This window comes from Acinonyx jubatus, chromosome B3 (genome assembly GCF_027475565.1).
Source record: "Acinonyx jubatus isolate Ajub_Pintada_27869175 chromosome B3, VMU_Ajub_asm_v1.0, whole genome shotgun sequence".
Classification (NCBI taxonomy): Eukaryota; Metazoa; Chordata; class Mammalia; order Carnivora; family Felidae; genus Acinonyx; species Acinonyx jubatus.
The window spans coordinates 107,859,200-107,885,962 of record NC_069386.1 but is presented as its reverse complement, the minus strand read 5'-3'; the positions used below and the strand labels follow the sequence as shown (position 1 = coordinate 107,885,962).

The 26,763-nt window shown below is 36.0% G+C and overlaps 1 protein-coding gene across 1 annotated transcript in view; it reads left to right on the top strand.

The window, feature by feature from the left end:
* SGPP1 (sphingosine-1-phosphate phosphatase 1) overlaps positions 1–21,067 on the top strand; it is a 35,391-nt gene extending 14,324 nt beyond the window's left edge. Inside the window, exons 2-3 of the mRNA XM_027065879.2 lie at positions 6,198–6,287; positions 18,648–21,067. Of these exons, the coding sequence (XP_026921680.1) occupies positions 6,198–6,287; positions 18,648–19,199 (642 nt within the window). The 3' untranslated portion in view covers positions 19,200–21,067. The remainder of the gene's footprint in view (positions 1–6,197; positions 6,288–18,647) is intronic.
* The last annotated feature ends 5,696 nt before the right edge of the window (positions 21,068–26,763 follow it).

Sequence of the window (26,763 nt, the reverse complement as noted above, 5' to 3'; positions counted from 1 at the left end):
TGGACTTGAGCTACATTAACTGTTTCCTAGATGTCCAGTCTGCTGGCCTACCTGCAGATTTTGGACTCTCCAGCCTCCATGATCATTGAAATAAATCCAATAATAAAGCCAATTCCTTGGAATAAATCTATCTCCATATATATGTACATATAGACCTTATTGGTCTCATTATTCTGGAGAGCTCTAATAGGTCATACTTTTTCCTTTCAGCAAACATTCCTAGAAAACATTCTTAATGAATGAAGCACTTACATATTCTTGCAAAATAGTTTTTATATTATAGGATTGTCCTTACTATAGATATGTTACCTCCATTTATAGATGAGGAAGCTGTGATGCAAAGAGCTTATGAAACTATTGCGTTGTCCTACACCTGAAGAGGTAGGCACCTTTGGAGTAGTCAGCCTAGCTCACAACCCTCTAAAGGTCCCTCACCTTTAGGGCAACTGTATTTTCTCAAATCAGAAATTGAGTTTGGGCAGGTTTCTTCACTAAAGAAGTAAATCGAAAAACCTCCATTTACCGTGTGGACTAAAGAACAGAAAAGCTGCTACACAGAAAAGGATGTATGTAATAAGAAGAGATGGTCCTGTGACCATTTATAGTTGCAGTTTCTTCTTGAAGCTTAGCTTCCTTTTGCCTTAAGGTTCAGTGACTCTGTATCCTTATAATGCAGCTTCTTTTTTCTCAACATGAGTTGATTCTGTTATTTCCATTTTTCAGCGTCCCAGTAAATGTATGTAGTAAATGTCTAGAACCAGATCTGTGTAGCTCCAAAAACCCGTATTTTAAACTACTACATTATAGTCAATATTAATTCATTGCTGTATGCTATATATAATTTTATGATAAACATGTTTATATATGAATCCTTGCCCACATTTCTATGTCTTTGGTATAGAATTCTAGGAGAGAGATCACTGGGTCAAAGTATATGAACATTTAGACTTTTATGTATTGGCAAAATGCTTTCCAAAAGGGGGCATCAATTTTTATTCCACTAACAGGGTATGAGAACAAGGCAGATGTATCATTAATGTGGTATCCTAGTCATCTCTTGTTTACATATACACTATCCATTTCTTGAATTCAAAATATAATTTTTTTCTGGTGCCTGCCTTTGTCCCATATTTACATTACTCTGAAAATTTTAAATTCTGTTGAAGACAGTTCTTGTAATTGCTTTAATGGCAAGTCATTTTATTGACTTTTTTTTCTAACTTCAATGGATGTAAATGACAAATGCCACAATATAAAAAATAATTCTGATTATGTGTGATAGTTAAGGAAACTGTATCAGTAAGAATAGAGCTGTTTGGTATAATAACTGAAGGAAATGTTTAGATAAGTGTTCTTGTAATAGACTGTGCAATGAAAAGATTAGATAGTGGTATGAAATTAAAAGCATCTAGGAGGTCATGTGATCCGTTTTCAGTTTGGTAGATTTTTATTAATTTGAAAATAACATGAAGGACTTGTGTTTCAGCTTTTTTTTAAAGTATTTTTTTTAATGTTTGTTTGTTTGCTTATTTATTTATTTATTTATTTTGAGAGAGAGGGAAAGACGGGGAGAGGCAGAGAGAAGGGGAGACACATAATCCAAAGCAGGTTCCAGGCTCTGAGCTGTCAGCACAGCTGGGGCTCAAACTCATGAACCTGACCTGGGGCTCAAACTCATGAATCGTGAGATCATGACCTAGCCGAAGTCAGATGCTTAACCAACTGAGCCACCCAGGCGCCCCTTCTTTCAGCTTTTTTGGTAAGACCTAAAGATTTAAGAAAAAACCTTTTTATAAGAGGAAATAACATAAATTTAGCAGATAAAGCTCAACAGTCTCTAAAAAAAAAAAAAAAAAAAAAAAGGAGAGAGAGAGAAAGAAAAATAGAAGCTAGGAACCACTACCAAACTTAAAATTACTATTTGTATAGTGATAAAAGTGTAAAGTAACAAGCACAGTAAATTGGAAGACATCAGAATAGACCACTGGAATATAATACTAAATGTTATTTGGCATCTCTGCATCTGTTTCTTTATCTGTAAAGAGAGGAGAGGGTGGTGGAATTAATGTCTTCAATATCCCTTTTGCCTCTAAGTAAGTAAAGTTTGTACCTAGCCTCCATTCTAAGAAAAACCTACATAAAAAATATCTCAGTGATAATCTGCTTTATCCTAGGGATACACAAGGAATTAAACAACACACTTCATACATGAAGGACAGTTTAGTAAATAGTGGTTAAGAGCTTAGACTTCGGAATTAGACTCTCAATGTTTGAATGTCAGCTCCATACCTTAATACCTATTTAATCTGAGACCTCTTTTTTCCTCAGTTTCCTTTAAATTAGAATACCTACCTCATAGGGTTGTTCTGATGATTAAATGAGCTAATATTTATAAAGCTCTTAGGATAGTGCCTGGTACATAGTAAGTTTTATGTTCAGTAAAATTATTTAATCTACTAACCCTTCAGTAAAGAACAAATTGACATGTATTTGTTCTAATGTCACTTTTGGCTTTTAAAAAATCCAGACAGTTTATTTGTCAGAAATAAAGGATTGGGTTGGGTAGGAATTAGGGGTAGAGAGTGACAGTCAAGGGAAGGACAGAACAACAAATATGTGTATATCAGAAGTGAGAGAAAGGTTGGTTAGATTGTTACCACAAAGAGAAAGAGGAAGATGACTTTTTTAAAAATAGAAACGAGGGCTCTTACGGACTTTTACAGAATTGCTAAATTTGCCAATGTGGAGAAGACAACTTGAGTTTCCCATGACAATGCCTTTTGCATTTTGAAAATTACTGTATTTAATTGCTCCCATTCCACTTACTGTCCCAAGTGCTAAAGCAGCTCAGGAAGAGCTATTGCCGCCCCAGACTAGATTTGCTCCCAACCCTGGAGATTTGAATAGGGATTTCTTAAAAAACAAATCTCCACAGAATCCATATTAGAGAACTGGAGAAATTCTCTGGGGCCTTGTAGCAAGTAGGGCTAGATTATCCAAGAGACAATTAGATAAAAAAATTCTTTGACAGATTGGAATTGGAATAAAGTAATGAATTGGAAACTGCCTGGAAGACTGAATTTACTAAGTTCCTGTTGTTTCTACTCTGGTTTCCAAAGAGGGAATCAGGAATTTTTTGTCTTGTTTCTAATCTTGGGAAACCTTTTACTTTTTCACCATTGAGTACATTAGCTGTAGGTAGTTCATAAATGCCCTTTATCATGTTGAAGAAATTCCCTTCTTTCCTAGTTTTTTAAATCCTTTTATTGTGAAGGATGGTCATGTATATTTTTCTCTTAATTCTATTAATACAGTATATTACATTGATTTTTCTTTGTTGAACCACCCTTGCATTTCTGTGATAGATCCCACTTGGTCATGGTGTGTAATATTTTCCCCTTCCACCCCCCAGTGTATAATATATTTTTGAAAATTTTTATTTATTGAGGTGCCTGGGTGGCTCTGTTGGTTAGGCATTGGCCTGGCTGTTGGTTAAGCATCGGACTCTTGGTTTTGGCTCAGGTCATGATCTCACAGTTTCATGAGTTTGAGCCTGGCTGGCAGCATGGAGCCTGCCTGCTTGCTTGCCTATTTATTTAAAGTTTATTTATTCATTTGGGGGTGGGGGGAGGTTTTTATATTTCTATACAATTTAGTTACTTTGTTTTAGAAAGTGTATATTAATGTTATTTATTTTAAAAAAATTTTTAATGTTTATTTTTGAGAGAGAGGGAGACAGAGTGAGAGCAGGGTAGAGTAGGGTAGGGGCAGAGAGAGAGGGAGACAGAATCTGAAGGAGGCTCCAGGCTCTGAGCTGTCAGCACAGAGCCCAATGCAGGGCTCAAACTCACAAAGTGAGATCATGACCTGAGCTGAAATCAAGGGGAAGAGCTTGAGAAAGATTGATACTAAATATCTGGTAAAATTCACCAGTGAAACCATCCAGACTTCAGGGACTGAGGCTGATGGCAGTTTGCCTGTCTTGTGATCCATCTCAGCATGTGGCATAAATAGGGAAGAGAGAGATCACAGAATGATTGAAAGTGGCATAAGTCACTTTCATCACAGCTCATTGGCCAAACTAATCACATGGTCCCAATCTAACTTCAAGAGAACCCAAAAATGTAGAGGAGCATAAGGAATATTTGATGAACATTAATGTTTCAACACCTGTTCTCCTTTTATTTCTCCAATGTAATGAACACATTTTATTATGTTAATATATTTTCTACAATATATAATTTATATATATTTAAATATCATATAATTTGCATATTTTGTGTTTACTATTTAGTGCCTTACCCTCAGCAAAAGCATAAGCTTATTCTCCTAGAAAATCACACTGCTTACCATTTCTTGCCTATAAGCCTTTGCTCACAGTGTTCCTGCTGTGATGCTTTTTATCTTTTTTGCCCTGTACTCCTTTTTTCTAAAGGTGAAATCCTACTTATTTCTCAGGACAACTTGGATCTTAACTTTATCTGGATGACTTTGCTAACATCTTTAAGTTAAGTGCTCATCCCTTAGACTCCTCTGAATTTTTAGTATACTGTCATAGCACTTACCTCATTATATAGTTACATGTCTGTCTGCCCCATCAACCAAGTTCCTCATGCATGTGGAAGAATGGCTGGAGACATAGGTAGAGCCTAGAAAAGAAACTAGGAGGATCTGAATAAGGGCAGTTTAAGTAGAGTGGAGAAGAGATGATAGAATCAAGAAATATTTAGAAGGTAAAATCAGCAAGACTTGATTATTTGTTGAATATGAAAGGTAAGGAAAGAATCAAGGATAATTCATGTTTCTCATTTAAGTTTATTATGAATATGATGAAGTTTCCAAGTGAAATAGAGAATATGAGAGGGGGAACAAGTTTGGGTGGTAGGATGATGACATTGGTTTGAAGTATAGTGAGTTTAACTCCATAGAGACCTCAAGGTGAAGACACATGCAGGAGATGGCTGTATGGTTCTTAACCCAAGGAAACAGATAGGTCTTCAGCTTGCAAAGTAATAGTTAAAAAATAAGAAAAGCAGAGACTACCAATAAGTACTAAGGGCAAAATCCTTATGCATGTATGTATGTATGTATGTATGTATTTATGCTAGTGTTCGAGGAACAGGAACAGAAAGATACGCTCTTGTGCGGGAAACACCGAAAAAACCAAAGATGGTGAAAGAGGAATCAAGAGAATGTGATACTGTAGATATCAAGGGTGTTTAGACTTTCAGGGAAGTGGTGGCTATGTCAAATGCAGTAGAGAAGTCAAATCAAAACAAGTACGTACCAAATCTTTACCAGTCTTCTTGCAGTCTTAATTAATTCCCTTCTTTCAACCCCACTTGTTATTGAGCCATGTTGATTTCCTATTGGATTGAACCACGTTGGCTTCAATTTTATGGAGAAATTTCCAATTATAGGGTATTAACTGCCTCAGATGTGCCCCCCTCCTTCTTCCTTCACAAACTTGCCACCATGGCCATCCATTGTTTGCTCCTTCCCTCTAATATAAGGAGATTCAAAGGCAACTCTTAACATTAGTGCCCTTGATACCAAGAGTTGTCTATATTTTATTGTTTTCCCTTTTTAAGACTTTCTGATCCCAGTATCCCCCCAAGATTTTTCTCAAAAAGGTTACCATTTGAAATTTTAGTGGAGGGGCAGAAGTGGGAAACAAATGACAAGTTGTTGAATATTGAATAGAAGATGGTGAAATATCAACAGAAACTACAAGTAGCAGTCACTGATGGAACTGAGAGGGAGATACTGCTCAGTTTTTCTACGCAGGGAAACGAAGGACACTTACAGGGATCAGAGTCAAGCACTATTCCAGAGGTATTTCATTTTGGAGCCACATGAAAAATATGTCTCCTCCCTATTTTTCTTCCTCTGCAGCATGCTGGTGATTAAGTCTTTACCGGAGAAATGAAAATGAGCCAGTTTTCACAATGAAGAGTTGTAGAAACACCAGATTTCATTCATTTGTTCAATTATGCAAAAGTTAAAATCATGCAAAACTTTGTCTTAAATGTCAGCTATGTGCCATGCTTAGTGTCAGGTGCTAGGAATACAATGGGGAGTAAAAACACATAGTTCTTGTTTTTGTGGAGTTCTGTGGTATGGTGATATGTTTTTTATTTCCTTGTTTATATTTAACCTAATTTATATAACTCATTTTACTTTTTTTTCCCCTTTAGTATCCTCTTCTCTGTGGACTGATTCTTATTCCTTGCTGGTGTTCTCTAGTTTGCCTAAGTAGAATTTACATGGGAATGCACTCCATTCTGGTAAGGAAAATTTGTGTTCACAGTGCTTTATTTTTCTCTGAAAATGACAGGCTATTTTATAGTTTTTAATCATTTTCAAACTTACAAGAAACCTGAGAAAATATTACTGTAAATCTTCTTTGTTTTGCAAAAAATATATATATTAACATATTGTTTTGTGGGCATTTAATGTAGTAATTGTATTTTTTAGAAACCGTTCCCAACAATCACAAATAACCAAGTATTATGTTCAGGATAAGGAATAAGGTTTCTCCCGTCTTCCAGTCTCCATTTGATTTTCCTTCTTACGGTCTTTTGTGCCTCTCCACCAGAGTCAAAGCAGCAATGTGAATATAGACATCAATGCGAGCTCTACTCAGTAGTGAACACCCACTGACTAGAAACAACATGAACTTAAACCATCCTGGTGCCACTTGTATTTACATATTAAACTCTAGTTTTCTTCTTTTCCCCAACGGTACTTTAGGGCTTCCAACAGTTACTTTAAGAATGCTATTCAGTTTAAAAAGCACCAGCACAGGGACCCTCTACTCTTTAGCCACAACTACTCACCTCCCTTTCTCCCCTGCCCATTGACATTCTAGCTTGCACCATCTCATCACCAGAGGACTGTAACAGCTTCTGAATTAGTAGCCCTACTTCCAGTCTGACCACATTCCATACGGTGTCTAGCCTCCTGTTGTAGTTTACTTCCAAAGCACAAACATGATGCCATACTGAATGACTTGTTTCCTCGAATGTAATTGGTGTCTCTTACCTCGATACCTTTAGGAAAGTTGTAACTTCTGCTTGGAATACCCGTTTCCCTTTGTCTAGCTAACTATCCATTCTTCAGGATTCACAAAAAGTGTTCTTATCTCCTAAAAGCCTTGTTACATTCCCCATCTTGCCTTTCTCTAGACTGGCTAGATGACCTTTCTCCCAGAGCATCTTGAGCATAATTCTGGCACAACTACAACTTCTTTTTTCCTTGTCTGTCACCCCCACTAGAAAATAAGCAACATAAGAAAAGTAACTCTATGTTCCCTCACTATCCCTTGCATCTAGTGTAGTGTCTCTTACTGCACTCTATAGACGTATTATGTATTTAGTGGATAAAGGATCAGAAAAAAGTGGAGAAATATGAACTAATTCATGTGATCAAAAAATTTATAACTGGCTATATCAAATTTTTCTTGTCCTTTGCAACAATTTAACACTTTTAGAATTTTCTACTCATGAAAGTATCTAATTAGCTTGTTTCATAGCTGTAGAAATATTGGGTTTCTATTTCTTAACTTGGATTGCTTGCCTCCAGTAGCTGCCCCTTCACTAGTAAATTTCCACAAGTCCCAAATACTATTTTAATAAGCAAATTATTTATGTTCAACTTTTTATAATTAATTGTATTAATACAAATTGTGAATTTACATATAATTTCCTTTCTGATTAATCTCTACTAATTTTATAAGCCTCAGTATCATTTAAAAAAAATTTTTTTTTTTTAGCGTTTATTTATTTTTTGAGAGACAGAGAGAGAAAGAGTGTGAGCAGGGGAGGGGGAGAGAGAGAGGGAGACACAGAATTCAAAGGAGGCTCCAGGCTCTGAGCTGTCAGCACAGAGCCCGACGCGGGGCTTGAACTCACAAACTGTGAGATCATGACCTGAGCTGAAGTTGGACACTTAACTGACTGAGCGACCCAGGTGCCCCCAGTATCCGATTTTTATATCATATCTAGCATTTGTCACAAGAAAATGTTATCCATTTCTGTGCCTTGTTAATGATTCTCTTCCAACTACAAAAGTTAGTAATATTGCTCCTAAAAATTTACCAAATGGTTATGTATCTTTGAGTGATAAAAAATGGATCCCTGATACTTCTGGAAGATAAAGCTATTAGATATTACCCTTAGGTTCATTATCGTAATAAAAAGGGGAATAAGAATCTGATTATATTTAATATACTTTCTAAAAGATGTGCTTTTGGGGCTCCTGGGTGGCTCAGTTGGTTAAGTGTCTGACTCTTGGTTTCAGCTCAGGTCATGATCTCACAGTTCATGAGTTCAAGCCTCACATCGGGCTCCATGCTGACAGGACAGAGCCTGCTTGGAATTCTCTCTCTCCCTTTCTCTCTGCCGCTCCTCTGCTTGCTCTACCTATCTCTCTCAAAATGAATAAATAAACTTAAAAAATTAAAAAAAAATTAAAAATAATAAAAGATGTGTTCTTTAAAAACATGTTTAGTGGATTGATCAAACATTCAAGCTGAGTTCAGTTCAGTTTTTATATACTGGACTTCTGTTTTTGAATCAGCTGACCTAAAAACAATATTGATGTATTATTTTTCAAATCATGAGTCTGATAATCCTAGTCCTTTATTCAAAAACCTTCTTGTCGGGGCACCTGGGTGGCTCAGTCGGTTAAGCATCCGACTTCAGCTCAGGTCATGATCTCGCGGTCCGTGAGTTCGAGCCCCGCGTCGGGCTCTGGGCTGATGGCTCGGAGCCTGGAGCCTGCTTCCGATTCTGTGTCTCCCTCTCTCTCTGCCCCTCCCCCGTTCATGCTCTGTCTCTCTCTGTCTCAAAAATAAATAAACGTTAAAAAAAAAAATTTAAAAAAAAAATCAAAAACAAAAACCTTCTTGTCCCATAGAATGTTTCATCAATTTTATTCAGACTAGCTACTGAATTTTATTATGTGTAGTATTACAAATTTTTGTTTTCCTTTTATTTTTTATTTTATTTCTTTTTAAAAGTAAAATCATGAGTAATGTGCAGACGTTACAAACTATGATCCTGTGTTATAACCACAATTATTCCTAATAAGAAATACATTGCTTATTATTTGATAGTTGATGGATGAAACTATACCTATAATGAATCCCTCCCTTTCTTACATTATGGATCCTAATATATTCCCACAATTTTCACTTTTTCCTATATTTTAATATTTCAGTAATTACCTTCATTTTGAATTATTTTCTATTTATTTATTTTGAGAGAGAGAGAGAGAGGGAGGGAGGGAGGGAGGGAGAGGGGTGGGGGGGCAGAAAGAGAGGGAGAGAATCACAAGCAGGCTCCATGCTGTTAGCACAGAGCTCTTCGTGGGGCTTGATCTCATGAAACTTGAGATCATGACCTGAGCTGAAATCAGGAGTCTGATGCTTGACTTCCTGAGCCACCCAGGTGCCCTTTTAACTATTTTCTTGATCATAGTTTGTATCTTTACTATTTATTGTGAAATTAGTATGGAGCTATAGGCAGTGTATGCCCTACAAGTTGCTAATAGGTGCTTAGATACCTATTATTATTAAGTGGATGTCTTCATTAACACAAGAAGAGGCTTCTTGTGTTATTTATCATTTATTCTAAATGATTTATAATGAACACTTCATTCAGTATTTTCCATAAGTTCTGTATGTTTTTGTTACAACACAAAGAGCAACAGCTTAGTTTATTTTCAACATCCGCCTACTTTCCTAAATTGATTTTCTTACTTCCAAGAAAAGTATAGAGGATTTACTACATCTATTTAGTTGTTATAAACCTAGCTCTCAAAATTTAAATTCATGGGGTGCCTGGGTAGCTCAGTCGGTTAAGTGTCCCACTCTTGGTTTCAGCTCAGGTCATGATCTCATGGTTCTTGGAATTGAGCCCCCCATCAGGCTCTGTGCTGACAGTATGGAGCCTGCTTGGGATTCTCTCCTCCCTTTCCCTGACCTTCCCTGGCTCATGTGTGTGGATGCAGTCTCTCTCTCTAAATAAATAAACTTAAAAAATATTAAATTCATAAAACCACAGGCCATTTTTTAAGTTACTGGACTGGGTACTGGTCAAACTACTGTTTTGTTTCTGTATTAGTAAAATTATGAATATATTGTAAATCCATGTACCCAAAATTTTCCAAACAGTTTTATGTGTCTATATGTGTAAAGTCTTTTTAGAAAGATATTATGAGATTATAAAGTAGTAAGTATACCTCAAACCCATTTCTATAAGAAGAAATAAAATCAAACCAACCATATACACACAAAAAAAACCCCAAAAATCCAAAAACATGTTAGAGAGAAAGATCTAGAGCAATAAACATTGAGAGTTTTAATAGTAACTGTACCTGGGTAATAACTGCTTATTGGGGCACCTGGGTGACTCAGTCAGTTAAGCGTCCAACTTTGGCTCAGGTCATGATCTCATGATTTGCCTTTCAAGCCCTGCATTAGGCTCTGTGCTGACAGCTCAGAGCCTGAAGCCTGCTTCAGATTCTGTGTCTTCCTCTCTCTCTGCCCCTCCCCTGCTCACACTCTGTCTCTGTCGCTCAAAAATGAATAAAATGTAAAAAAAAAACCACCACCACCTACTTGTTATTATTTGTATTTTCTAGTTTTCCTATAATGATCGCGTGTTAAATCTGAATTTTAATTAAAGGTAAATATTCCAAAATCTGTCCTTAATAGTGCACTTATAGTAGTATATTAGCATATTGAAATAAGAAGCAGGACACCTAAAATATGTTATAATTGAGGTGCCTGGTGGCTCAGTTGGTTGAGCGTCCAACTCTTGATTTTGGCTCAGGTCACAATCCCAGGGTCATGGGATCGAGCCCCCATGTTGATTCTCTCGATCTCATGAAGATTCTCTCTCTCTCTGCCTCTGCCCCTCTCCCCCATTTGTGCGTGTACTCTCTCTCTCAACATAAAATAAAATAAAATAAAATAAAATAAAATAAAATAAAATAAAATAAAATAAGATATTATAATTGAAAACACCCCAGCAACTCACTAGGATATCATAGGAGCCTGGAATTCTAATCTCAGCAAATCACCAGCCTCTCTAGATCTATTTCTTGATCGGAAGAAATGAAAAGGATAAAAGTTTAGACTTTATATGTAATAAATCTGTGTTGAATTTATGGTACTTGATACCTTCTTCCTTCCATAAATTTGATAACCTTGAATATTCCATTCAAATGTGTAATTAACTATTAACTTTGAGGGAATATTAAGTTATCTGTGATTAGTATCTAAAATTATGTGCTAAGGTTTTTTTTTTTAATTTGCTAATTTAAGTTCTTTTTGCTACCTTTAACATTAACTTTCCTTTATTACATACTTTGTGCTGTAATGCTTAAAACCACTTAGTATACATTTTAATGTCATACATTAAATTGACATCACAGTTATAGCTAGCATGTTTATGCCCTGAATTAATTCCTTCCTTCCTTCTGGTTCTGTTGCTTGGAAGGTCAGTTTGCCCTTACTATTTTTTTAAGTTTATTTATTTATTTTGAGAGAGAGCAAGCAGGGGAGGGGCAGAGAGAGAGAATCCCAAGCGGGCTCTGCACTGACAGGAGAGCCCGACATGGGGCTCGAACTCATGAACTACGAGATCATGATCTGAGCCCAAACCAAGAGTCAGATGCTTAACCAACTGAGACACCTAGGTGCCTCAGTTTGCCCTCACTATTGAGGATAATATAAATAACTAATAATCAGAAAGGTAAATTTGTATAGAGTCTTGAAACAATCTAGTTTAATATTCATGGAGCTCTACAAAAAAAATTGAGGACAACAAATTTTGGATATTTTGTGTCATACCGAAATATATTTCTAGAATTATAATTGTTTTGAATTATTTTTAAGAATTCTTAACATGACCAAATGTAGGGGCACCTGGCTGGCTCAGAGAAGTGTTACTCTTGATCTCAGGGTTGTGAGTTCAAGCCCCATTTTGGGTGTAGAGATTACTTAAATAAAGAATAAATTAAAACTTAAAAAAAATAGGGGGTGCCTGGGTGGCTCATTTGGTTAGGCGTCCGACTCGATTTCAGCTTGGGTCAAGATCTCACACTTCTTGAGATCAAGCCCCACATTGGGCTCTGTGCTGACAGTGCAGAGCCTGCTTGGTATTCTAAATCCCAATAAAGAAATAAACATGAAAAAAACTTTAAAAAGTGGTCAAATGTAGGAATGTCTTTAAAAGTCATTTAATTAAGTTTTTCATTTTCTTTTAAAAAAAAATTTTTTTTTCAACGTTTTTTATTTATTTTTGGGACAGAGAGAGACAGAGCATGAACGGGGGAGGGGCAGAGAGAGAGGGAGACACAGAATCTGAAACAGGCTCCAGGCTCCGAGCCATCAGCCCAGAGCCCGATGCAGGGCTCGAACTCACGGACCGTGAGATCGTGACCTGGCTGAAGTCGGACGCTTAACCGACTGCGCCACCCAGGCGCCCCAAGTTTTTCATTTTCTAAAGTGCTATAAGCAGGCGCCTGGGTGGCGCAGTCGGTTAAGCGTCCGACTTCGGCTCAGGTCATGATCTCATGGTCCGTGAGTTCGAGCTCCACGTCGGGCTCTGTGCTGACAGCTCAGGGCCTGGAGCCTGTTTCAGATTCTGTGTTTCCCTCTCTCTCTGACCCTCCCCCGTTTATGCTTTGTCTCTCTCTGTCTCAAAAATAAATAAACATTAAAATAAATAAATAAAGTACTATAAGCATTTTATAGGAATGAACATCTACTTATATCTATAGTAAGAAAAAACTATAAAAAAAAACAGCTAACTTCAGAGCTATTAACCCTTCCTTTCACTTAACTTTAAATTTATTATATATGGTTTTATGTAAATAACATCAATTGTCATTTAAAACTTCTAACTTGGTACACATTCTGAGAATTACAAGGCTCAGACATTTCCACATGAGCATATTCTGAAAGTTTTTGAATCGGTCATGAAATTTATTTTTTTAATGTTAAATAAAACATTTTTGAGATGCAGGGGGGAGGGGCAGAGGGAAAGGGGGACAGAGGATTCAAAGCAGGCTCTGTGCTAACAGCAGTGAACTGGATTTGAGGCGTGAACTCATAGACTGTGAGATCATGACCTGAGCCAAAGTCAGATGCTCAATGAACTGAGCCACCCAGGTGCCCTATCATGAAATTTAAATAAGAAATAAAGCAACAGCTTGTATTCTGATAGCCAAAATTCTGTAGTTATTTCACGAGATCTGTGCCTTTATTACATCGTAGGGAAGAAAGGGTAGGATAGCAACCAAAGGACTATACCCTCATAAAAGTGTAATTCTATGGAAATTAGTGATCTGAAATATGAAGAATAGAGGTCTGACAGTCATAATTTGAGGTCTCCGTATCCACAAGTATGGTCAGAGTTTGGGTCACTTTTGGAATCTTTGAGTAACTGCAGTAAAATTCACTTAATAAGAATTCTTAGGTAACTTTTAGTATGTATCTGAGTTTTCATGGTAGACCTCATGTTAAAAAAATTTGAAAATTTAGTTTTTCACTCCAGTATATAATTCCTAATGCTGAATATTCATTTTTTTTCAACAAAATATATTGAGCACCTTTAATCCATCAGATTAAATACTTAGGTCTATGACATTAGTCCAGTTTTCTTTATTTAAAAACTGGCCAGGGGCACCTGGGTGGCTCAGTCAGTTAACCGTCCGACGCGTGATTTCGGCCCAGGTCATGACCTCATGGTTTGTGGGCTCAAGCCCCAGTGCGCTGATAGCATGGAGCCTGGTTGGCCTTTTCTGTCGCCCTCTCTTCCTTTCCCAAAATAAATAAATAAACATTAAAATAAGATAACATAAAATAAAACAAAAAAATGGCTAATGTAACCATAAATTTTTATTAAATTTGAACACTCCTTGAAAGGGGAAAAAAAGGCATTTTTAGTATTTATTCTGGGGACAACAGAGGAGAGCAAAATGAGATTGTTCCAGGGAGGCCATATCAGGGTGTTTGTGAGGATCAAATATGACACTAAATGTAAAGTATTAGAACAGTGTTTTCAGTGTAGAGACTGTTATTCCCTGAAAATGTCTTTAGCCTAAATTGAAGAAATTATGTTTCATCTGTTTCTCATACAGAGTTCTTATCAAGCAGGATTATATAGTCAATATGATGAATCTAAAGAATTTCTCTGTCTCAGTTTAACTAAACAAATATTTATTGCCTACTTACTGTGTGCCAGCCATTGGGTATATATGTATAAATAAGATAAAGACTTTGCTTTTGAGAGATCACTGTCTAAATAGGTAATATGTAACGTAAATATGTAATGCAGTGGTTCCTCAACTGGAGCTGCACAACAGAACCACTGGGGAGCTTTTTTAAAATTTTTGTCTTAAAAAAAAATACTTTTTAACATTTTTATTTATTTTTGAGAGACAGAATGTGAGTGGAGGAGGGGGCAGAGAGAGAGACACAGAATCTGAAGCAGGCTCCAGGCTCTGAGTTGTCAGCACAGAGCCCGACATGGGGCTCAAACTCACACGAATGGTGAGATCATGACCTAAGCTGAAACTTAACCGATGGAGCCACTCAGATGCCTCTGGGGAGCTCTTTTTCTTTCTTTCTTTTTTTTTTTTTTTTTTAGAAAGAAGTTGATGCCCAGGGTGCCTGGGTGACTCAGTTGGTTAGGTCATGATCACTGTTCATTGAGTTCAAGTCCCACATTGGGCTCTGTGCTGACAGTGTGGAGCCTACTTGGGATTCTCTTTCTCCCTCCCTCACTGCCCCTCCACTGCTTGTTCTCTCTCTTTGTCTCTCTCTCTTTCTCTCTCTCTCAAAAATAAATATACATTAAAAAAAAAATTGATGTCCTACTCGCACTTCAATTCAGTTAAATCAGAATTTCTGAGGATTGGCCCAGGCATCAATATTTATAAAGTTCTTTAGTGACTTCTAAAGGGCACAGAGGTTGTGAACCTTTGGTTTTCTAATAGAAATAGAAAGCAAAAAATGGAAAACAATGTGGTAACTTTTGTAGCAGATGCTATGGAGGTAAAGAGGAGGGAATTCCTTATTATGGGGTAGGAGAAGAGAAAGTTTATGGAGAAGAGAGGTGCCTGAGCAGAATCTCAAAGGATATGTAATGGTTTTCCTAAAATAGAGGAGGAGAGATAATTCCAAGATGAGAGAAATAGTCTAAAATTCATTATGGGACCTGGCATTGAAGCGTTTTGTGTTTAAGATTCTTTTTATTAAGTAATCTCTATATCCATTGTGGGGCTCGAACTTAGAACTCCGAGATCAAGAGTCATATGCTCTACTGCCTGAGCCAGCCAGGGGCCCCTGTCATTGAAGTGTTAGGATAGGCAGAAGCCAGATATGAAATGCTTTATATGCCTTCTAAGAAGTTTGAATACACAAGTGATATTGCTTTAGTTCACAATTTGATAAACATTTTGTTAATTGCTTATATTTTTCTTTGACCTACTATGAAAGCAGTCACTTCTATAAAGAGAACACAATTGCTTTTAAATAATCTCCTTTCATATTTTTAGAATTGGAAAATATCAGGAAAAACTTGTTCTATATAGAAATAAATTTTTAAAATGTTTTTTTAATGATGCCTGTAATGTAATTGTTGAAAAACAGAGTAAAGATTCACTTACAAGTAATTTAGTAGATTTTGTTAGAATAGATTCATGTAAGGGATTCATTTATTCGTCCAATAAATATTTGAGTGTCTACAATGTGATACGCTTCCCAGGAAGGTGGTGGTTAAAGAACTTAAATTCTTCAAAATTTTTAGCTGCACATTCAGTTCTTACTCTCTTTAGGAATTGTCTGTACCTTCAGCCCTTCTTCTATTCCACAGTATTCTGATTTAGAATTTTACATAGTTTAGAACAGTGCATTGTACTGTTAACTGATCCATGACAAAGTCATTGAACTTCTGCACAATGAGGACAATGGCAAGAGTTTGAGGATATACTGAAGTCTTAAATGTAGAAGGCAAACTTAAAAACTTTTTGAATAGTATACCTTTATGATTTTGTGGCAGAGAGGGCTTTCTTAAACAAGATAAAATGATAAATATGACTACATTAAATTTAGAACTTCTCTTCACTAAAAGGTGCCATAAAGAAAATGAAAAGGCAAGCTACAAAATCCAAAAAAGATGTTTATAGAACATGTTATTGATAAGAGATTTTATTGATAAAGGATTTATATATGAATACCATATGAAAAAATTCATGTAAAACAAGAAAAAAAAATCTAAAAGAATTGTTACAAAAAGACACAAATATACATTACAGAGAAAAGGAATAACTCATAATCTTATAAAAAATCAGGAAAATGCAATTTAATCAAGAAATGCAGAACTGATGGGATGTAAATTTTTACGAACATTTTGGAAATTTTTAATCTTATAAAATGGAACATGCACATACCCTATGATTTTGCCATTCTGTTTCTAGGAAACTCTTGCCCACACCAGGCAACATTGAAACAAAAAAAATGGTTGCACTGGTTATAATATTCCTGGTTGGTTTAAGAAGAGATACTAATTAAGAAAGCACTCAAGCTCAGCCATAGCCAATAAACTAATCCAAAACCTATGAACAACTTAAATGACCACCAGTGGAAGAATGAATAAACTGTGTAATCACACAGCAAAGTATTACACAGTTGGGAAAGTGAATGACCTACAACTACATATAAGGAATGAATCTTGAACTGTGCACTATATAACATTTTTATAAGTTCAGAAAGAAGCAAAACTAGGTCATTTTTTGTTTGTTTGGAGATATGTGATGAAAGCTTTTAACAAGTGCAGTAGAACCTTGGTTTGTGATCATAATTTGTTCCAGAAACATGCTTGTAATCTGAAGCACTCGTATATCAAAGCGAATTTCAAGAACCATTGGCTCAGTTATGATCATGTGACATTCGGCATCATGTACTACTTGTATTGCAGGACATCACTCGTTTATCAAATTAAAATTTATTAGAAATGTTTGAACACTTGCAGAACAAGTTATTCACAACCCAAGGTTTTACTGTATTTATTCAGCCAAAACTCAGGTTTATAATTGCCTTTGTGGAGGATACAGAGTGATAGAGTTGGGAGACAGCATACAAAACATTCAAAGTACTGGTAATATTATTATGTTTTTTGCAGCAGTGATTTCATAGATATGAATTTTATAACTTCATATATACTCTACGTATCTTTTTCTATGTATCAGTTATTACCTAATAAAAATTTTAAGACAGAAAAACATTAGGCAACTACAGTTGACCCTTTAACAACATGGATTTGAGTTGCATGGGTCTACTTATATGCAGATTTTTTATAGTACGGAGTGTCTTTTCTCTTATGATTTCCTTAACATTTTTATTTCTCTTTATTCTACTTTCTCTTTACTCTTTTATTTCTCTTACTTTACTGTAAGAATACAGTATATAACATGTATAGCATTAATTATATGTGTTAGTTGATGTTTAGTTATTGGTAAGGCTTCAGGTCAGTAGTAGGCTATTAGTAGTTGAGTTTTGGGGGAGTCAAAGTTATATATGAGTTTTTTACTGTATGTGGGGTGGCCACCCCAATCCTCACATTGTTTAATGGTCAGCTGTGTAATTTCCCAGAAATCAAAACTACACATGGGGTACCTGGATGACTCAGTTGGTTAAGTGTCTGACTCTTGGTTTCTGCTCAAGTCATGATCTCATGGTTCTTGGGTTTCCAGCGCTGCATTGGGCTCCACACTGCAGGTGCAGAGCCTGCTAGGGATTCACTCTCTCCATATCTCTTTCTGCCCCTGCCCTGCTTGCATTCTCTCTCCTTTAAAAAAAAAATTTTTTTTAAACGTTTATTCATTTTTTGAGAGACAGAGCATGAGCAAGGGAGGGGCAGAGAGAGAGGGAGACAGAGAATCTGAAGCAGGCTCCAGGCTCTGAGCTGTCTGCACAGAGCCCGACACGGGGCTCGAACTCACAAACTGTGAGATCGTGACCTGAGCTGAAGTCAGACGCTTAACCCACTGAACCACCTAGGCGCCCCCACTCTCTCCTAAATAAAATAAATAATTTTTTAAAAAAGTTAAAAAAAACTACACAATTTAGGCAGAGTTTATTGTTAAGGATTTAAATATAAATCTTATATAGCATATATGTAGTTAGTTTATAAAAAGGTAGAATTATGAAAACATAACTTTTAAATGTTTATTTTGAGAGAGAGGGCATGCATGCACATGCATGAGCACAAGCAGGCAAGGGGTAAAGAGAGAGGGAGAGAGAGAATCCCAAGCAAGCTGTGCACTGTTAGCACAGAGCCCGACATAGGGCTTGATCACATGAAGCATGAGATCCGGGCCTGAACCAAAGTCAAGAGTCAGATGTGCAAATGAGTGGGCCACCCAGGCGCCCCCAAAACATAATACTTTCATTATTATTATCAAATTAATCTTTTTATTATCACTAAGTGTTTAGTATTTATTATATGGTCAGTAAAGTTTGAAAATGTGACATCTAAAGAATCTGTATTAACATTTAAAATGTGAAATATATGTTTTTAAATGTCAAAAATAGTATTATGCTGAACAACTTTACTTTTCTCTTTTCCCAGGATATTATTGCCGGATTCCTATATACCATTTTAATCTTAGCTATCTTCTATCCGTTTGTGGACCTGATTGACGACTTCAACCAAACTCACAAATATGCTCCATTAATCATCATTGGGCTTCATTTAGCCTTGGGGATCTTTTCTTTCACTCTTGACACCTGGAGTACATCCCGAGGAGACACAGCTGAGATTCTAGGAAGTGGTGCTGGAATTGCATGTGGATCTCATGTTAGCCATAACGTGGGTCTAATGTTAGATCCTTCTCTGGATATACTACCATTAGCTCTGCCCCCCATTACCGTGACTATGTTTGGAAAAGCCATACTGCGGATCCTCATCGGGATGGTATTTGTACTAATAGTCAGAGATATAATGAAAAGGATCACCATTCCTTTAGCCTGTAAAATCTTCAGTATACCATGTGATGATATTCGAAAAGCAAGACAACACATGGAAGTTGAACTTCCTTATCGGTATATTACCTATGGAATGGTTGGTTTCTCTATCACATTTTTGGTTCCTTATCTATTTTTCTTTATTGGTATCTCTTGATGCAGAAATACTGTTTATAAGAAAGGAGGGTATCAGTTACTGATATCTAAAAATATATCCTAGTTAAAAGCCAAATCAGAGTTAGGCTTTTGCAGGAATTTAACTTAAATAATTATTTAAGTAAATTCGTAAGAGTCAGTGCATTTTATCATTGCACATCCAGATATTGTTTTAGGTGAGCTGAGCTATTTCAACACTGAGAAAATGATAAGTATCCATTTAGAATGTTCATGTAATGTTTGGAGAGTTTTATGCTGTTATGAATTCGAGTTATATATAATATATATTAAGATACATAATGTACAATTATGTATCTAATGTATGTTATATATGAAATAATATACCTAAGTTATTTTAAACTGTGGGGCTGTATTATAAAAATAATATGCAAACAGTGTGCCGGTATATTTGGATTTAGTACAGGTACGTTGTTATTAACAGATATATTTAACATTTATTTACTATGGGAACCATTTCCTAATTGAATTGCGTAATTACTAGACCAGAATTCATATGCCACCACATAATGTTTTACTGCCTCTTTTTACACTGCCGTCACCTTTCATGTTACCCATGATGTTGAGCATGGGAGGCATTTTTAATGGACCAAATTTTCAGAAAAATTAGGGTTTTTTTTTTTTTTCAATTCTGTACACTGTGTTGAATGTACTTTATTTGCAGTTGTTCTGGGCATCAGTTTAATAATTCAGGTACTGAATTTTATTGCTTGCTAATTGTGCCTTTCTGTTGCTGAATTAAGAAATGCCATGTATACTGTGATACAAAAATAAGATACTGTCTTTAAGTTACATATAATCAGGCAAATGTTTTAAAAATACATGTCAAACTAACAGGGCTAGAAGCAAGCCACCCTCAATTCTTTAGCCTTTGTTTGGAAAGAAATGTGGAATGGGTTAAACTTTCTCACTAATTTATTGGGTAGCTAAATGGATAAGTATTTCCATTTTTGTAGGTATTTTTCTGTGCATTGTAAGTTTTAGGAACAAGATATATTTTTTGTACATTGTCTTGATTGTTTATACTGCAGGTAGATACTTCCAATGAATGGAAATGTAATTGAAATTTATAGATGGGACAATGCACACACTTAATTTATAAACAAACTGTTTTTCTAAATTATTTGGAAAGGATTGGATTTAGCAGTGTTAACTTTTAATACCCATTTATTAGCTACTTAAGGTAAATTATAAAATCTGAAAGTATCAGTATTTTAGATCCTATTATTTTTTCAATTTTTATTATTTTCACAGTGGAAAATTTGGGTATTAAACTATTCTTTCTTCTGTCTGTGCCTTTATATTTTGAAGTCTAATTGTAATTAGGTTAACATTAAGTTTATTTGTAGTAAGTTTTTCTTAAGAGAATTAACTTTCCATATAAATGAGCATCAGGTATGGAATTACTGACTTTAGTGCAATATCTGTCTGATTATCCAGAAGTATCACTTAAGATGTTTCTATTTTGGACAGCATAACTATTTGAACTCATATTTTTATAATTCTGATTGAGAATTTAGGGACATGGTAATTTTTACCAACATTGAATATGATAATTTTAAGTAAAACAACTAAATTTGGGACCTTTAGCTGTTAGTAGGAAACCGAGGCACTTAGGAACATATCGGTACGTTGGAAAATGTGCAAAGAACTTTTCTTTCAAAATGTGTTTAATGAATTGAATTTTAGGAACTATTTCCCACAATTTGGGTCTATGCTATCTTATTAATTTTTATATCTAGCTTAAAAGGTATTTGAAAATATTCCATTTCTTTGTGATTTATTATTTTCTGTCCTATGGTATCTCCATGCTAAATGTATTTTAAAATAAAAGCCAAATTCAGAATTGAAGAGTATTTTGTTTTGTTTACCTTCTTTGCATTTGTTCTCTGTATTATCTGATATTTATAAAATATATTTAGGATTTTCATTTAGCAGGCTTTTCCTCTGAAGCATCTTATTCAAAACCAGAGTTCTGTTTTCAGTAATAGAAGATATCAAAGAAATTCTTCAGGGTTCAAACTGACTTTGGGGTCCAATTGTGATCATTCTGACATTGTACTTTTAGTAAAAAGTTTCATAATATTAAGAAACATGAATAAAATGTTTCAGCAGAATCTGTGACCAATGGTATTATAGGTAGTTGACTGCCAATTCATTGTCTCAGGCATTAGACACAGTATTAGGAACAGGTTTTTGTTTTTGTTAATGTTTATTTTTGAGGGACAGGGAGAGAGCAGGGGAGGGGCTGAGGGAGAGAGGGAGACACAGAGTCCGAAGCAGGCTCCAGGGTCTGAGCTGTCAGCACAGAGCCCTGATGCAGGGCTCGAACCCATGAACCGTGATATCATGACCTGAGCTGAGGTGGGAGGTTTAACTGACTGAGCCACTCAGGCGCTCCAGGAACAGGGTTTTTTTTGTTTTGTTTTGTTTTAATGTTTATTTATTTTGAGAGAGAGAGAGAGTGAGTGTGTGCTAGCTGGCAAGGAGCAAAGAAAGAATCCCAAGCAGGATCTACGCTGTCTGTCATCCCAGAGCTGGACGTGGGGTTTGATCTCACGACCAGGAGATCACGACAGGAGTGGAAACCAAGAGTTGGACGCTTAACCAGCTGAGCCACCCAGGTACCCCAGGAATAGGTATTTTTTCAAGCTGAATTAACATATGGACATTTCATTTTGTAACTTTAAAATGCTGTGATATGTCAATTGCAAAACCTAGGTCTGCCAGAAACTCATTAGAAGACCTAATGTAAAACAATGTGACTACAGTAGATTTGTATAATTATTTTTATTTACTAGCTTCCTTTATAATCTTTAGTAAATGTGTTTTTCAAACGCAACAAAAATTCAGTGATAGGAGTATAATTTAAAAGAAAATTTTCATAAAATATTCCCTAAGGAGGAGTAAATACTAGAATGTTTTAATTTTGAATATGTGATCACAATTTTATACTGCAAACATTTTTTTAACGTTTATTTATTTTTGAGACAGAGAGAGACACAGCATGAACGGGGGAGGGGCAGAGAGAGAGGGAGACACAGAATCGGAAGCAGGCTCCAGGCTCTGAGCCATCAGCCCAGAGCCCGATGCGGGGCTCAAACTCGCGGACCGCGAGATCGTGACCTGAGCTGAAGTCGGACGCTCAACCGACTGAGCCACCCAGGCGCCCCTGCAAACATTTTTTATTAGCAAAACAATTTCATTCTTGTTAACAAGGTTTTCACTAGATTTAAAAATCTGTTTAATTTGGACATGAGTAAGGACCAATTTTTAAAATTCAACTTAAAAGTTGAATTAGTTTTTCTGAAGGGAGTTTTTGTCTGCTAAAGAGATTTTTTTGGAAAGGGAACAAGCAATATTTTGAGAAGAGTACTGTAACCGGACATAGTGGATGGTACCATGCAGGATATTTTGTCAGATTTTGGTCATGTTCTTCCAGTTTCTTCTATAGTGTACTTAAGTTAAAAAGAAAAAAAAAAAAAAACCTCTTTACACACTTAAATTTTAATTGTGGTTACATAAGTTGCAAATAGCACAATAAAAATAAATTTTAACACGCTAACTGTAAAGGACATTTTAGAAAACTCTCCATTTTTAAGCTCACTACACATCTTTATAAACAAAGCATGCCCTGCTTATAAGACAGGAGGGAGAATTCAAAGAAAAATAGAAGAAACATTAAAAAAAAAGTGTTTCCAGAAATAAACACTAATTTGTTAATTTCAACTAGCAGGTATTTTATAAATTTGTCTTTTTCCTTTCATCATCTTTAGTCTTGGTGCATTTTTTTAAAATGTTTATTTATTTTTGAGAGAGAGAGAGAGCGCAAGTGCAAGTTGGGGAGGGGCAGAGAGAGAGGGAGACACTAAATCCGAAGCAGGCTCCAGGCTCTGAGCTGTCAGCACAAAGCCCGATGCGGGGCTTGAACCCACAAGCTGTGAGATCACGACCTGAGCCAAAGTTGGAAGCCTAACCAAATGAGCCACCCATGCACCCCTAGTCTTGGTGCATTTTCCACCATTTAAAACAGCCCAGCCCCTAGCACTGCAAGCAACAGGATATGACAGAATATGTTTGTATTTTAGGAGGTTCCCCCCATTTTCTGAAAGCCAAATGAATTGTGAAATTGCTTTGTGACCCATACTAACCAATTATATCATGTCTACAACGTTGTTAGGTTTATGTCACCAAGCCCATTATCTCAGGTTTTAAAATTTCATACACTTACCTTACCTATTATGCTATTTGCAGTATTTGATTTAATACATGTTTTCAAAGTTTTTGTTACATAATGACCTTTTCTTAGGAGATATAAAATGGATTCTTTTAAAAAAAAATTACCACAGGGGCACCTGGGTGGCTCAGTCAGTTAAGCGCCAACTCTTGGTTTCAGCTCAGGTCATGATCTCACGGTTTGTGAGTTTGAGCCCTGCATCAGGCTCTGTGCTGACAGTGAGGAGTTTGCTTGGGATTCTCTCTCTCTTCACACTCTGCCCTTACCCTGCTTGCTCCCTCTCTCAAAATAAAAAACTTAAAATTAAAAAAAAAAAAAAAACACAATAGTATTATCACCTCTTCAGATTTGAGGTTTTTCCTTTGTCCTGTATTAGGGGTTCTCTTAACTGAAATCGCATTATAGCATATATCGAAACCTGGGATTCTCTTGCTTATGTATTATTGGCTTCAAATGTTCTATGATGTAAGCTCCATGAACAAAAAATAGCCTGTGCCTCTATTTACTTCTGGGTCCCTGGGACAGCAGGCATTTGATTAACATACGTTGAATGAATACTCAATCCACAGACAGGCTATATAGTATGTACATTTTTCTGGGGGAAAAATTCTACAACTTCCAACAGGTTCTCAAAGAGATTAATGATCTAAAAAAGTAAAAAAATGATGTAATAGTTTACTACTTACTTGTTTTAGTTGTTTTAAAACTTTAGCTTGTAAATAAATGCTTCCAATTTATCTGGTAGGAATTTTATCACTTTTCATGCAAATATTTAAAGGATAATTTAGATTCTTGAAATGTTTTGCCTGTAATTACTTCAGTGCCCTGTTTTATAGAATGTGATTTATGTCCAAATTATTATTTATCTTTTTAAAAGTCTATTTATTTTGAGAGAAAGAGTGTGTGAGTGGGGCAGGGGCAGAGAGGGAGAGAATATCCCAAGCAGGCTCTGCCTTCTCAGTGCAGAGGAGCCTGATGCAGGGGCTCGAACTTACGAACCAGGAGATCATGACCGAAGCTGAAGTGGGATACTTAACCTACTGAGCCACCCAGGCGCCCCAAGGTATTATTTCTTTAAAAGCAAATTTTATTCTCTCCCTCTCTCTCTGCCCCTCCCCCACTTACACACACATGTGCGCACCCACACTCTGTCTCAAAAATAAATAAATGGTAAAAAAAATTTTTTAAAGGGGTTCCTGGGTGGCTCAGTCAGTTGAGTGTCCAACTCTTGGTTTCAGCTCTGATCATGATCTCACTGTTCCTGATTTTGAGCCCTTCGTCCCCTCCTTGGGCTCTGCACTGACAGCACAGAGCTTGCTTGGGACTCTCTATCTCCCTCTCTCTCTGCCCCTCTCCTGCTTGATCGTGTGCATGCTTTCTCTCAAAAATAAATAAACACTAAAAAAACTAAAAGCGAATCTGCCAAACGTGTTCTGTATAAATGAGGGTATAACATCTGTTCCCAGTTAATAAGCTATAGAAGTGTAATCTTGAGAATATTACTTTGCCCCTCTTTTTATCTGGGTTGATTTAGGGATGAAATTCGCCAAACTCATTTTAATGGATAGTGTTACTTTTGGTTATTTCTCATTGAAGTACTATGATAACAGCCTTGAAATAGTGAACATAAAAAACTGAACTAATACTCCTTCAACATTTTCCACTCTGCAAAATGTTTCAAATAGTGTTACAAAATAAATATTTTAAAAACATTTCCCTTGGCAGTATATTCCCAAAATTCATTTATGGACACAAGCTGTAAATTTTTAAAATTAACATATAATGTCTAAATATACAGCATAATTTATAAGTAACATTAATGAATTATAAAACCAAATACAGCATTTACATCTGAAATATTTTTTCTCTTTCCTAAAAATCATCTACATTTTCCCACATTACATATGTTAAGGGGATTATAGAATTATAAAACATTTTAGATCTATATAGGATCTTAGAGCTCATATACAGCAACTCCATACCAAATTCATAAATCTATAATATTATTAGCAGATACAGGCATACCTCATATATTGTGGGTTTGGTTTCAGATCACTGGGATAAAGTGAGTATCACAGTAAAGGGAGTCAAATCAATTTTTTGTTTTACCAAAAAGTGCATATAAAAGTCATGTCTATACTGTAGTCTATTAAGTGTGCAATAGCATTACATCTAGGAAAAAAACACCCCAATTGACATATCTTAATTTAAAAAATACTTTATTGCTAAAAAATGCTAACCATCATCTGAGCTTTCAGAGTCTGTAATCACTGATCATCATAAGGAAAGAGTTTAAAATACTGCAAGAATTACTAACGTGTGACACACACACAAAGTGAGCAAATGCTGCCGGAAAAATGGCACTGATTGGTTCGACACAGGATTGCCACAAAACTTCAATTTCTAAAAAACAAAACCCAATCCCCGCAATATCTGTGAAATGCAATACAATGAGGTATGCCTGTGATTATGTGCAATCTTAATTACTTCCTCAGGCAGGCAGACTATAACTTCATGATGCAGTGTTGAACAGTTCCAAGTGAATGAAAATTTGGATGGGCTAAGAGCACTGTGGTGGGGCAAAGGATACATCTTTGGTAGAAGAAATGAGTAGAACCAAGGCACAAAAATGGGAGTGTGTTAGACATGGTTAGCAAACAAATGCACTGCAGGTGGTCAGGTACCTGGAAGAGAGTAGTAGGATATAAAGTTGAAAAGTTTGTTAAAATGTTTAATAAGAAATTCATATAAATAATGAAGTGTTGCCTTTCTTTACCAGTAGAAGAGCTGCAGTATTTATTACTCACTTAGCTCAGGGATGAAATTACACCCAGCTTGAAGGTAATCAAAACTATTGTTTGATAGATACTTTTTGTTTCTTTTTTTTTTTTTTAATCTGTGGTAAATGAAAAGGCTAATGTGTTTTGCTTTAAGTCTTGTTTACCTATTAAGAGGAAAAATAAGGTAATTTCATATATTAATCTTGGATTTTATATCAAGAAGCCCAAGGCCTCGATTTTCGTGACATGAGATCATGACTTCCATAGATGCAGTTAGAGGAGGAGACCCCAGTGAGTTAGGACTTTGAATATGAAGTTATACTACTCCCCTCACCTTCCAAACCCTCACTAGAGGGAAGTAAAACAAACTAATGACATACCCAGAAACCCGCTAACAGACCATGAGGGAACAGGTCACGAGGATAAGGAAGAGACTGCAGACCAGCTACAAGTAGGCTTTCTGCATTCTACAGCGAGGACTACCTCCCAGGGGACTCACTCTGGGCTTTCCAGTCACTCTGGGAATAACA